Raw genomic sequence first — 13,803 nt, forward strand, 5'->3', positions numbered from 1 at the left:
ATTTTGCAAATCGTTTCTTCCACAGATGGACCTCACTCTGCTTTCTAAGCTAACCTTTTATGCGTGTAATTTTAAGCACTTAATGTCAGAAATAAAACTTCTCACACATGAGTCTCTTTAAAACTGATGACACGACAAGCTTTATTTACAAGTCTGCAGAGTTGGACTCAACTGGTTTCTCACCAGTTAAGCCCAGATACATACAGTGCATTGATTTTTATACCTTTATTATTTGCCCTTCCCCTTCTTATTAATACTGTTTTAATTGGTTAGTATTACAAAAACATTCTAAGTATAACTGCATTATTAATTATCACGTTCGTTACGTACGCTGTGAACTCTACATTCATTGAATTCTGTTTCTCACACTTCTTATCAATCCTTTGTCTCCTGCATGTCTCTCACTATGACCATGAAAAGATAGGTTTAAAAAAACATATTCAGCAGCTCCTTCTGTCCTTGACTGCTAGTAAACTCTCTGTCCGTTCTGGCTTCCCTGTTTATGATTAATCATCACATTTTAACTTAAGTCTTTTTAACCTATATTTTCTATATCACAATCCACCCCTTTCTCTCTTTAAAATGTGTTCAATATATGTATAGATATGAATGGGGATTCTAAGCTAGGGAAGAGAAATGTTTTATGATACATTAATCTCACGCTGAAATAAAAGTCTTACAGGGTCTCCCATCCCCCCTGGTTGCATAGCTTGTTCGACCATGGAAATCACCAGGCTGCGTAGACAGGGAATAATACAGGGCAAAATAAGTAGGAGGAATAAAATACCTCCGATGACCCACAAGAAGGTATGCCACCAGGTTCCTCCAAACCATTTGTCCATCCAATTAAATTGTGGGAAAGGATGCCAGGTTTGAACCGGTACATGGGACAATGTACGAATATTATCAGCGATTTTACGAACGGCCTTTCCATTATCATCAATCTGTAAGCAGCAGTTAGTCAAATTAAGTTTGCCACATACACCTCCTTCCGTGGCTAGGAGATAGTCTAGGGCTAGACGGTTCTGATATATAGCAGAGCGCATTTGACCTTGCTGGGATGCAAGTAATTGCAGGGCTATAGCTGTTTGATTTGTAACAATTTCAAGCACTGCTTGTAAGCGAATTATGCGATTTAACATATATATAGGAGTACGATAACCCCAAGATCCATCTTGAGCCCATGTAGCGGGACCATAATATTGAATTATGCGCTCTGGAGGCCAATCATCTCTCCATTCTCCCAAATGTACCGTGGTAGAGCGGGGTTCACGATGTAATGTATCAAAGACCTTCACGCCTAATTTATGACCGTGATCGTGGGGTAGAAGGAAAAATTCTGGGCGGATTATTCCTAGGAAACAAGTTCCACTCCACTGTGAGGGAAGACGAGTATAAGCTTTATTACCACATACCCAGAATAATCCATTTGGGGATACTCCATACCCCCTTTCCCAAACTCTTTTAAGAACAGGATTTGATTGGTATGGTCCTGTGATGGTGGAAGTGGTACAATTCCAAAACTGAATACTGCTATTAGACAGGGGTAGGCAATTAGTTTTAAAAACAGTGGATAAGAACCAAGTCTGAGGTTTAGGAAACCAAGTGAAAACACCAGGCGAAATGCGAATCCATACAGCCTTGCAGGGACTTTCTCCTACTGGGTATTTGCCGGCTCGTGAGAGACAATAAAAACCAGAGGGGACGTTAGAGAGAGACCAGGTTTCTCTTGATCTCGTTCGGTTAGTTGTCCAAATGCGGGAAATCATGGTCAATGAATTGAGAGGTTCTCCCCACCAAGGCCATTGTTCTGACATCCGTGGACCCCCGCAGACCCAACAATTGGTTACATTAAAAGTTCCTGCAATTTTAGTTGCCAGATCTACAAAAAGGTTATCTCCCCCAATTGCATTACCGAAACTTACATGGTTATTTGGATGGACTCGAACTAAGTCCGGCTGTCTTAAAGGGACAGGCAATCTCGAGTGTGGAGTGTAACTTCTCATTGGAACAGTACGTTGGTGTATGCAAAACCAGAGTCCATCAGGGCATGGTGGGCTTGAGTCACCTTTCCAACTGTTAAGAGGGAAAGGAGTGGTATTAGGAATCTGTATATAATGGCCCATATTATTTCCTTCTTTTTCCACACAAGGGGTATATGGATGTTGGGTGGTATTTTCTGCCCAGCATTTCTCAGGAACTGAGGTATGGGAAATGAAATTACCTTCCTTTCTTCCCCAAATGTGGTCCTGAAACAGGACCACTGTATCTCTGCATTTCTTACATTTCACACCTGATAAAGACATAGGCAAACTAAGAAAAATCAAAGAACATAACATTAACATTGTGAATTAAGTCTTTTTGCGAAATCGTAAGGTAAGAGGTTTTTCTCCAGGAATACAAGTCCAATCTGAGTTCGTATCAGGGTCCTGTGGCGCCTCTACAGGTCCCTTAAATCTGGATGCGTGTGTCCACCCCTTCTCTCTTGTTCGTGCTGCAGCTTCTGTAGTTAAGAGAACTTGGTATGGACCTTCCCACTGGGGCTGGAGTTTTTCAGTCTTCCAGGTCTTGATAAGAATCCAGTCTCCTGGTTCCACTTTGTGTAAAGAAAAGTCTAGAGGCGGTGTTTGTGCCAATAGTCCTCTCTTTCGTAAATCTGTAAGAGAGCGTGACAGTGCCTGTAAATAGTTCCTAACAAATATATCCCCTTCCCCCAAGGTGGGACACCCCTCAACTGTACTCCAGAAGGGAAGCCCAAACATCATTTCATAAGGGGACAGCCCTACATCTTTTCGTGGGGCAGTACGAATTCTCAATAAGGCTAGGGGCAGACACTTTATCCAAGGCATTTTAGTTTCCACCATTAACTTTGTCAATTGGATTTTTAGTGTTCCATTCATACGTTCGATCTTCCCTGAGCTTTGTGGATGCCAAGGGGTATGTAATTTCCAAGAGACCTGTAATGCATCACAAATCAATTGCTGGATTTTTGAAGAAAAATGTGGACCCCTGTCTGAGTCTATAGAATCCATTATACCATATCTGGGGATTATCTGCTCTAGGAGGAGGCGAGCTACTGTAGAGGCTGTAGTATTTATTGTTGGGAAGGCTTCTACCCATCGGGTAAAGTGATCTATTATCACCAACAGATATTTCCATCTTTGAACTTGAGGTAACTCTGTGAAGTCGATCTGGATACGTTGAAAAGGGCGTATGGCTAATGGTTGACCTCCCATGGTCCCTGTCCTCATTATCTTCTTATTAATTTTTGTGCATAGGTAACAATTTTGCACCTCTTGTTGGGCCAAGGTGTAGATTCCTTTACACACATATTCTCGAAGCACTGTGTCACATAAGGCTTGGGGGCCCCAGTGGCTCTGTTGATGCAGGTGTTTTAAAATATTGCGAGTTATTTCTTTATTTAGAACAATTCTTCCATCTGGTGTTTTCCATGTTCCATCAGGTAACTGGCTTGCGCCCAGCTGATCCATGTTCTTTTCTTCCTTAGCAGTGAAAATGGGAGCTGTCTTTATGCCTTGCCTTATTGGGATTAAAGTCAGCAAACGGACTTCTTGTTGCATGGCTGCTCTTTTGGCTTCTTCATCAGCCAGTCTGTTTCCAATTGCTGTCGGGTTATCTCCCCTTTGATGGCTTGGTATGTAGACCACTGCTATTTCTTGGGGTAATGTTAAGGCTTCTAGAGTCAGAGTAATCATCTGTTCGTGTGCCAATTCCTTTCCTCTTGATGTAATTAGACCACGCTCCTTCCAGATCTTACCAAAGGTATGCACTACTCCGTATGCGTATTTGGAATCTGTGTAAATCGTTCCAATTTTCTTTGCCAGTATTCTGAGGGCTCTCTGCAAGGCATATAGTTCACAGGATTGTGCTGACCAGCTTCCGGGTAGTCTCGTGGATTCTACTACTTTCCAAGTATTTCCTTCTATTATAGCATACCCATTTCTTCTCATTCCGTCAACACATCTGGCGGAGCCATCAATGTAGAATTCATATCCTTCTCCCAGCGGAGTATCGCAAAGGTCTTCTCGGGTCTTGGTCTGAAGATCTGTCAACTCGACACAGTCATGCTCCACCTCTTTCTCTGTTTCACTGCCGTATAAAAATTGAGCTGGGTTGCAGCTATTAATTTTTGCAAACTGTAAATCTTCTCCAACCATTAAAATGGTTTCATACTTTAATATGCGAGAATCAGTCAGCCATCGATGGGCAGTTTGTGTTAATAAAACACTCACAGAATGGGAGGTGTACACAGTCATCTTTCCTCCAAAAGTAAGTTTACGTGCTTCCTCTACCAACAGAGCAGCAGCCGCTACTCCCTGGATACACGTCGGCCATCCGCGAGACACTGGGTCCATCATTTTGGAAAGGAAAGCTACTGGGTGTCGCTGACCGCCTTTTTCCTGTGTTAAAACTCCCACAGCTGTTCCTTGGTTATGAGTGACAAATAGCTGGAAGGGCTGTTTTAAAGAGGGCAGAGTGAGCACTGGTGCTCGTGTTAGGCAATGTTTCAAGTCCTCGAACCATCCCTCCTCCTCCTGGGTCCATTTCAATGGATAGTCATTTTCATTTGTCAGTTTATCATACATAAACTTCACCAAAGCTGAGTAGTCCTCTATCCATAACCTAGAGTATCCTAAGAGTCCCAGGAATTGTCTTATTTCCTTCTTATTACGGGGTAAAGGCATTCTAGTGATTCCCGCAATTCGTTCAGGGGTAATCCGTTTCTGTCCTTTACTTATCTGGTGTCCCAGATATATCACAGTTTTCTCAACAAACTGTAACTTGTTTCTGGACACTCGTAGACCCTTTTTCCCCAGATAATTCAAGAGTCTAATGGTCTCTCTCCTCATTTCTTGTTCCTTGGGTCCTGATAATAGTAAATCATCCACATACTGCATTAGTTGGGAATCATCAGATTGTGGATAGTCCATCAGGATTTGTTCTAGCATTTGTCCAAACAGGTTTGGAGATTCAGTGAACCCTTGGGGCAATACAGTCCACCGAAACTGTCTCCGTCTACCTGTCCATGGATTTTCCCATTCAAACGCAAACATATCTCTACTTTCCTCTTCTAACGGACAAGTCCAGAAGGCATCCTTTAAGTCGATAACACTAAACCACTCATGGTCTGGGGGAATCCGACTCATAATAGTATAGGGATTAGGCACCACTGGGTGGCGGGTCTGAACAATAGCATTCAAACTTCTTAGATCCTGAACTAGGCGATAGGATCCATCTGACTTTTTTACTGGGAGTATAGGGGTGTTATAAGGTGACATGCATTCTTCTAATAGTCCGTCTCGTATTAAAGTCTCAATTACCGGCTGTAGCCCTTTTCTCCCTTCCAAAGAAATAGGATACTGACGTTTCCTTACCGGCTGATGACCTGGTATTAATGTGACATGTAAAGGTGGGATGTCCAGACCTCCTCGATTTCCCTCCTTATACCAGACTCTCTTGTCAATCTGCCGTTCATCCTCTTCCTTTAAAGCGCAGAGGTGGACTCGCACTTCTCCGTCCACAGGGAGAGCACCCAAACCTAGGAGAGCCTGTAAGTCCCTTCCTAGGAGGTTAAATCCAGCCGAAGGTAATAACAAGAGGTCTTGTACCCCTTCTCTTTCTTCCAGTTTCACTGTTACTTGGGGAATTATTGATACCATTCTGGGAGCCCCTTCTATCCCAGAAATTGTCAAATTACTTTTTATAGGCTCAGTTCCGATTGGCACAGTTATTACACTACTTCGTTCCGCTCCTGTGTCCACCATAAACACCACCTCTTCTCCCTTGGGACCAATTTTTAGTTTTACCAGGGGTTCCCTCTTATATTTGGTCCCTAACATTTGGAACCCCTGACACCCCTAATCTTCTTCCATAAGTTCGAGGGCACGCAATTCCCTCTTGTATCGGGGGCATTCCCTCTTAAAGTGTCCTTCCTCATTGCAGTAATAGCACTTAACGAACCTCCGGGGTCTTCCCTCTCTTGGATATTTTGGATTGTTTAGAGGAAGGTTTTGTTTTCTTTCCCCTCTGGATTCAGCATTCATCTGTCGGATAGTCTGTACCATAACCTTTGTCGCCTTCTTTTGATCTTCTTCTTCTCTCTGCACATATACTTTTTGTGCCTTTTTTAACAGTTCACTTAGGGGTTTTTCACTCCAGTCCTCCTCCTTTTCTAGTTTCTTTCTAATGTCTTGCCATGATTTGGAAACAAATTCAATTCGAATAAGCTGTTCACCCATTGGTGTACTAGGGTCCACACCAGCATACTGTTGGACATTCTTTCTCACCCTCTCCAAAAAATCAGTAGGGGACTCGTCTTTCCCCTGGTGGTTCCCAAATGCCTTGGTAAAATTGTGACCCTTTGGCCCAGCCTCCCGTATCCCTTTAATTGTCCACTCTCTATATTGTCTCATACTTGCCAATCCCTCGGGTGTTCGTTTGTCCCACCTGGGTTCATTTAAGGGATATTTTTGTTCATGGGGTCTAGGGTCCCCAGGTTGTTCATATTCCCACATGAGGAGGGCAGCCCGTCGAATCATCTGCCTCTCCTGGGGTGAAAATAATGTTCCCATTATTGCCTGCATCTCTTCCCACGTATATGTGTTTGGTCCCAAGAATTGGTCAAGCTGTTCAGCCAGTCCTATAGGATCTTCCAATAACTTTTTCATTTCTTTCTTAAATCCCCGCACCTCTGTACTAGTTAGGGGAACATTCACATATCCCGTTCCCCCTCCCGGTCCTCCCATAGGAACTTCTCTCAGGGGATTTAGGTTTATTGAAAACTTTGATGGTCCTGGACCAGTCTGGGATCTTGTCCAGGGTCGGTTTACCGGTGGAAGTTTAGGGTCCGACTCCCTTAATTCCTCCTTTTTATCCCGGCCCCCTTCGGGGCAATCAGATTCATCACCTTTCCCCTCCGGTAATAAGCTTTCCTCGGGCGCAGTAGGCACCGGGGGAATATAAGGAGGGGGAAGGTTGTCCAGAGGTTCCCATTTCTTTTCTCCTGCCACTCTCAATTTAAAACATTCTGTTAAGGATCCTGGCCAGGGAACCCAACAAAATGCATATGCTGACTCTTCTTGATTCACCTTTGGTCTCGAATTTACATATATGTTTAATGCTTGTCTAACCCAATCCTCATCAGATCCAAATTTCGGCCACCAGACCGAGGAACCTTTAATAGGTTGTTTTGACCAAAGGAGACAATATTGGACCATCTTTTTCTTGTTTTTGTCCCGATATCTTTTACTATCCCAATTTTCAAACATTCTCCCCAAAGGGCTGTCAAGGGGTACTCCCAGGAATTGTCCTGAATTTTCAGACGAGCCCTTAGATTTTGATCCTCCCATTTTCCCACCTAGATCTGTTTATCGTTGCTGAGGACCCTCTCGTTCTGGACCCTACTCCCTTCCTCTCAGACGCCTCGTCGGAGGTGCTGTCCCTCCTTCGGTTACCGCTGAGGTTTTCCTGGGGTTGACCCCTCTCTTCTCGGCACTTCGTCGGAGGTGCTGTCCCTCCTTCGGTTACCGCCGAGGTTTCCCTGGGGTCTATCCTAGAGTCCCGCGACAGGGTCCTCACACAACGACAAAAGATCTATACTTAATCTATTCCGTTAGGTTTTTATCCAAACAGGTGTATCCCGTTACACCTGTTACCCAATCCCCACACCACAATCGTAAGTCGTCACTTACCGGTGTCTTCCCGGGGATTGAACCGTCACCCTTCTCCTCTCCGTCTTGTCGTGTCACCCTGTCCGGATACCACTCGCTCAAGCCGCCCGAAGCAACGAGCAAGGGACTAGGAGCCGCTGAACTCAGCGGGGTGCACCGCCTCCGATGTCCCTCTTCTCGCCTCCCCTCACGGCCGGAGTGTAGATCCCGGACGAGCCCCCATTTGTCAGAAATAAAACTTCTCACACATGAGTCTCTTTAAAACTGATGACACGACAAGCTTTATTTACAAGTCTGCAGAGTTGGACTCAACTGGTTTCTCACCAGTTAAGCCCCGATACATACAGTGCATTGATTTTTATACCTTTATTATTTGCCCTTCCCCTTCTTATTAATACTGTTTTAATTGGTTAGTATTACAAAAACATTCTAAGTATAACTGCATTATTAATTATCACGTTCGTTACGTACGCTGTGAACTCTACATTCATTGAATTCTGTTTCTCACACTTCTTATCAATCCTTTGTCTCCTGCATGTCTCTCACTATGACCATGAAAAGATAGGTTTAAAAAAACATATTCAGCAGCTCCTTCTGTCCTTGACTGCTAGTAAACTCTCTGTCCGTTCTGGCTTCCCTGTTTATGATTAATCATCACATTTTAACTTAAGTCTTTTTAACCTAAATTTTCTATATCACACTTAATTACAGTTCAGACCTCCAATTTAACTTGGAGGGCAAAACTGGTGGAAAATAGTTGTATTAACTACTTTTTTTTCCTGCCATGTTGGGCGTTATTGGTAGTCCCAATAATTATACAGACAGAAGACTGAGGGGAACGATAGGCTTTATTGAGCAAGACTGCTGGCCCGGGTGTTGGCTAGGAAAATGAGGGGGAAGGAGAGGGGACTCGACCTTTATGGCCAGGGGTCACACGGGAGGAGCTAAGGTAGGGAGACCCCGGAGGGCGGGCCAAACAGTCATATCACCACATGCTAAGAACAGTTTAATTGTCCCGTTTGGCTTTGATTTTTTCCCTTGATAAAATTCCGACTCTTCTTCAAGGATGGAGCCATCGGCACTGCCACACAGGTGGGCTCTTGAAGATGTGCAGCGAAGCAATGGGTGATTGAACCCCACCAACTGAACTGTCCCGTCTCCCTCGACCATTTGCACTGCATGGCATGCAAGGTCAGAGCTCCTCGCTTTCATGCGTCCGAGGATTCATTGCTGGGTTGGAGGATAATACACATAGAGGCATTTAAAGAGAGGCCACAGATGCAGTGGTTGGGTTATCATTTTCTTGCATACCCAAAATGTTGATCATCCTTTACTTCATATGGCTCCAGCACATTTGTGTATTGCCTCGCTTGACTTGGTTGGGTAAGCCCGACCCTGCTGTCAGATCAATTAGGGGTTATTAGATCGCAGGCATGTAACGAACGGCGCAATCAACCACATTTGCCGTCACACGGGCAGTCTAAAAAGGAAAGTGCAGGAATTTTTAGTCACCACGATATATCCTGCAGGACTCCGACTACTTTTCAGAGTTGCATGCAGGGCAACTCGCCTTCAAGTTGATGACTCGGGCCAAGTTGCTCCATTCAATAGCACTGGACCAACGTGGACAAGAACCTAAGGAGTGCTGTGTAAATGAATAATTATGTTATTGTATGGCCCTCGGCCATTAGGCAGGCGAACTGGCCTCGCTTGTCACGCACGCGGCGGGGTAGCCGGTCAAAATGGCACCATTGGGGGTTTCCTGCCACGACCCATGTGACGTCGGTGCCCCCCAGCGCGGTTCTCAGCCAGGTCCGGGCTCGGAGAATAAGACCAGCCAGGCAGCCTGCAATAAATTAGTTTTGGTCACTGAACTCAACCCATCTGATTGTGCGATCCTTCAGTTGGCAGTGTAGCCGCCGCTACAATTGGTGACCCCGAGAACACCCTTCTGTCATCGCTATAGCCATCAAGCTTCCTGACTTCTGGGTTCAGGAGCCAGAGACCTGGTTCAGCCACGCAGAGGTTCAGTTTCACCTCTGCCAGATTTCATCGGATTCGACCAAGTTTTACCATGTGGTCACTGCCCTGGACCAGTTCACCGCCAAATGTGTACTGCACCTCCTTCAGCACCCACCCGTGGAAGATAAGTACAGGACCATCAAGCGGGTGCTCACCAGCTCCCTTGGCCTTTCCAGGTGCCAGTGTGCCACTCGGATGACAATTGAGTTGATGGATGAGATGCTCACGCTCTTGGGCGATCACACCAACTGCCCACTCTTCGAGCACATTTTCCTTGGCCATCTGCCTGAAGACATCCGGGCATTATTGTCCCAGGAGAGTTTCGTTGACCCCAGGAAGGTCACTCAAAAGGCTCAGGAGCTATGGCTCGAACGACCCTCAGAGGGCTCAGCAGTCCAGCAGGTTACGAGTCATGGGCATGTCCATGCCAAGCCTTCCTCTAGCGCAGTGGTGGAACACCCAGCCCTTGCAGGGGCCTCAGCCAGAAACAAGCCATCCACTTCAGGCCTCTGCTTCTTCCACCAACGCTGGGGAGCCAAGGCTCTGAAGTGTCATCAGCCCTGCTCGTTCCAGGGAAACAATGGCTGCGACAGCTGGCCAACAACACCACCTTCTCTACCTGCAGGATTCAGTCAGTGGCCGACACTTCCTCATCAAGACCAGGGCCCAGATCAGCGTCATCCCAGCCACAGCCATTGAGTCCCAGAACCGGCCTCTAGGACCTCCCCTCCATGTAGCCAATTCGACGGAGATCTGGAAGTATGCAGACAAGACCATCCACTTCCAGATCGGCCAGCAGAAGTTCTCATGGAGGTTCACCATTTTGTCCCTCCCAACTGCCATCCTGGGTGTCAACTTCCTCCTTGCCTATGGACTCCTGGTTGACATTCGAGGTAGGTGATTGGTAGATGTCTGTACCTTCCAATCCTATCGCCTCCCGCACAGAGCACCTGCAGATGGCCACGGTCAGCATGACCATGGACGAGTTTCAGCATATCCTGGATGAGTTCTCATCCCTCCTCAAGCCGCAGTTCTCTGCCACCTCAGCATGCCATGGGTTGATTCATTACATCCCCACCCAAGGCACGCCGGCTCCCGCCAGATAAGCCTCAAATAGCGAAGGAAGAGTTCTCGCATCATTGCTCCGACAGTCCTTGGGCCTCACCACTCCACCTGGTCCCGAAAGCTTGGTTCCCATGAGGAGATTATTGACGACTTAACTACGCGATAGTACCTGACCATTGCCCGATCCCTCACATCCAGGACTTTACGGCCAACCTGCATGGCGCAAGGGTATAGGTCGACCTGGTGTGCAGGTGTCACCCAATCCCATTACACCCTGAGGACATACCCAAAATGGCCATCATCACCTCCTTCGGCTTGTTCGCGTTCCTATGCATGCCATTCGGGCTCAAGAATGCCACCCAGACCTTCCAGCACCTCATGGACACAGTAGGCAGGGATTTGAATTTCATATTCATTTACCTGGATGACATGCTTGTCCCCAGCAGAGACTGGGCACAACACAAGTCTCACCTGCGCACCCTCTTCTCCCAACTGGCCGACCAGCCTAACAATCAATCTGGCCAAATGCCAGTTTGGGAAAGAGTCCATGCAGTTCCTGGGCTAATACTGTCACGGCCGAAGGAGCCACTCCTGCTGCTACAAAGGTCACTGCAATGAGGGAGTTCCCACACCTGGACAACCTCAAGGGGCTACAGGAGTTCGCGGGTATGGTCAATTTCGATAACCGCTTCATTCCAGGCACTGCGCACATCATGCAGCCGCACTTCGCTCTCATTGCGGCCAAAGACCAGACACTCACCTGAACTCCAGAGGCCAGCAGGGCATTTGAAGCCATGAAAGATGTCCTCGTGAAGGCTACCCTGCTCATCCACCCACACACTGACCTGCATATGGTGCTCTCTGTCAATGCCTCTGCCACAGCCTTTGGTGCCGTCCTGGAGCAGCAGGTGAACGGACAGTGGAAACCATTGGCATTCTTTAGCCACCTTCTTCGCCTGCCAGAGTGCAAGTTTTGCACTTTTGATCATGAGTTGGTGGGCATGTACCTGGCTGTGCGTCATTTCTGCTATTTCTTCGAGGGGAGGGCTTTCACCATTTTTACCGACCACAAACCTCTCACTCAGGTGCTTGCTATGGCAAGAGATCCCTGATCACCCCACCAACAACGTCACCTCTCTTTTGTGTCGGAGTTCAACACTGACATTCAGCACAAGGCAGGGAAAGACGATGTGGTCACCGATGCATTCTCACGACCAGACATTTGCGTGCTGACACCTGGCCTGAACTTCAAGGAGATGCAGGCCTTCAGGACTGCATTCACGGGCCTACGGTTCCAGGACATCCCGACTCCTCACGTTGAGGGCACCATCCTATGCGATGTCTCCATGTGCACCCCGCGACCAGTGGTTCCGCAGCAGTGGTGCAGACAAGTCTTCCACCATATCCATAACCATTCCCACCCTTCCATCAGGTCCATGGTCCGTATGGTGGCAGAACATTTCTGGTACGAGCTTCGGAAGCAGATTGCGGACTGGGACAGAATCTGCACCCATTGCCAGCTTTACAAGGTACACAGGCACACCAGAGTGCCCGTACAAGATTTCAAACACTTCCTAGGATGGTTCAACCACATACATGTGGACATCATTGGACCCTTACCCGTTTCCTGAGGTAACTGTTACCTTTTCACAGTGGTAGACCGCAGCACTCATTGGCCCGAGGTGATCCAGATGCCTCCACGGAATCCTGCTCCTGAGTGCTTTTGAACGGTTGGGATGCCCGGTTCGGCATCCCAAATCACCTCCCCAGTGATCGGGGCGCCCAGTTCACCTCTGCGCTCTGGGCACACCTCGCCAACAGGTTGGGGATTGAGCTACATCACACCATGTCCTATCAATCGGCTAGTCGAGCGACTGCACCATCTCCTTAAGTCGGCACATGGCCCACCTGAGCGGCCCCGACTGGATGGACGAGCTGCCTTAACTATAAAAGCTGAAGTCACAACACTGATCTTTGTGGTTCCCCACATGTACAGCTTGCCAACTCCACTTTGCCTCTACTTTCTGTTGTCTGTTCATTAATCTACACTCTGGCTGTGCTCATATATTTCTGCCAACTCTAACCCTTTACTCGAACAGACTTTTTATGTGTCACTCATTAAATGCAGTTTGAACATTTAAATATACCATATTCCTGGTTCCTTTTATCCACCTGACCAGAGTCTCAATGCACATGCAACAATCAAGCATAATTTCCCCTTCGTAAAGTACTTAACAAAGACATGATTTTATCAGTGTCCTGTTATCATCCCCTTAAAAATGGTTTCTAGCATTTTCTAACTAAAATAATACCAATTGATTGGTGGTTCTCTATTTTATCTCACTCATTGATTGAATAATGGTATACTTTTGGGGTTTTTGAATCATCTGTGATCTTGAGAAAGAAAGTACCCGATAATTTTGATGGCTCCCAACTAAGGTATCACCTGTTTCTGCAGTCGTCCTTAATATTTGTTTTCTATTCACCTTGTGCCAGGATATAAACCACTAGTGTCATTGACCTCTCTAATCCATGACTGAAATTATTTATTTTACACTGCTCATGTCTGTTCATTTCTTGTCTCCCTGCTGTTCCTACGGTGCAATTTTTGTGTTTGCACAGACGTGAAGTACTTATGCCTCAACCATTTCTTTATGCTCTATCATGGTTTTTTTTCCTGTTTCAGCCTTCTGGTGGATTCATTATTACCTTCATTACACAAAGATTTGATCTCAACAAATGTATAATGATCATGAACTGCTGATATGTAAATGTTATAAAATGAGATATCACAACTTGGTTTGTAACAACCTGGAATTTATATGTCATAGTTCCCAGTGGTGTTGAGCTTTTAAACCATATTTTAAAAAAATATATTATGTTTTAATAACTTTTGTTTTTCTTTTACCAATTTATGTACAGTTGCAAGTTATTTTGGAATGGAAATTTAATTTTATGAATTGGTTTAGTGTCAGTTCTGAGGCACAAGCTGATTTGAAATGTAAAACTCCAGACATTAGAAGAA

General features: G+C 46.0%; 2 protein-coding genes across 2 annotated transcripts in view; one reads left to right on the forward strand and one right to left on the reverse strand.

The window, feature by feature from the left end:
• Positions 1-13,803, forward strand: part of enpep (glutamyl aminopeptidase) — a 99,588-nt gene that overhangs the window by 863 nt on the left and 84,922 nt on the right. The window lies entirely within an intron of this gene.
• LOC138757976 (endogenous retrovirus group 3 member 1 Env polyprotein-like) lies at positions 113-8,385 on the reverse strand. Its single transcript, XM_069926187.1, has 2 exons — positions 7,713-8,385; positions 113-2,656 (listed from the first exon to the last, which is right to left on the reverse strand). The coding sequence occupies exon 2, from the start codon at positions 2,343-2,345 to the stop codon at positions 642-644; it is 1,704 nt and encodes a 567-aa protein (XP_069782288.1). The 5' UTR covers positions 2,346-2,656; positions 7,713-8,385; the 3' UTR covers positions 113-641.

The sequence above is a fragment of the Narcine bancroftii genome, chromosome 3, assembly GCF_036971445.1.
Source record: "Narcine bancroftii isolate sNarBan1 chromosome 3, sNarBan1.hap1, whole genome shotgun sequence".
Classification (NCBI taxonomy): domain Eukaryota; kingdom Metazoa; phylum Chordata; class Chondrichthyes; order Torpediniformes; family Narcinidae; genus Narcine; species Narcine bancroftii.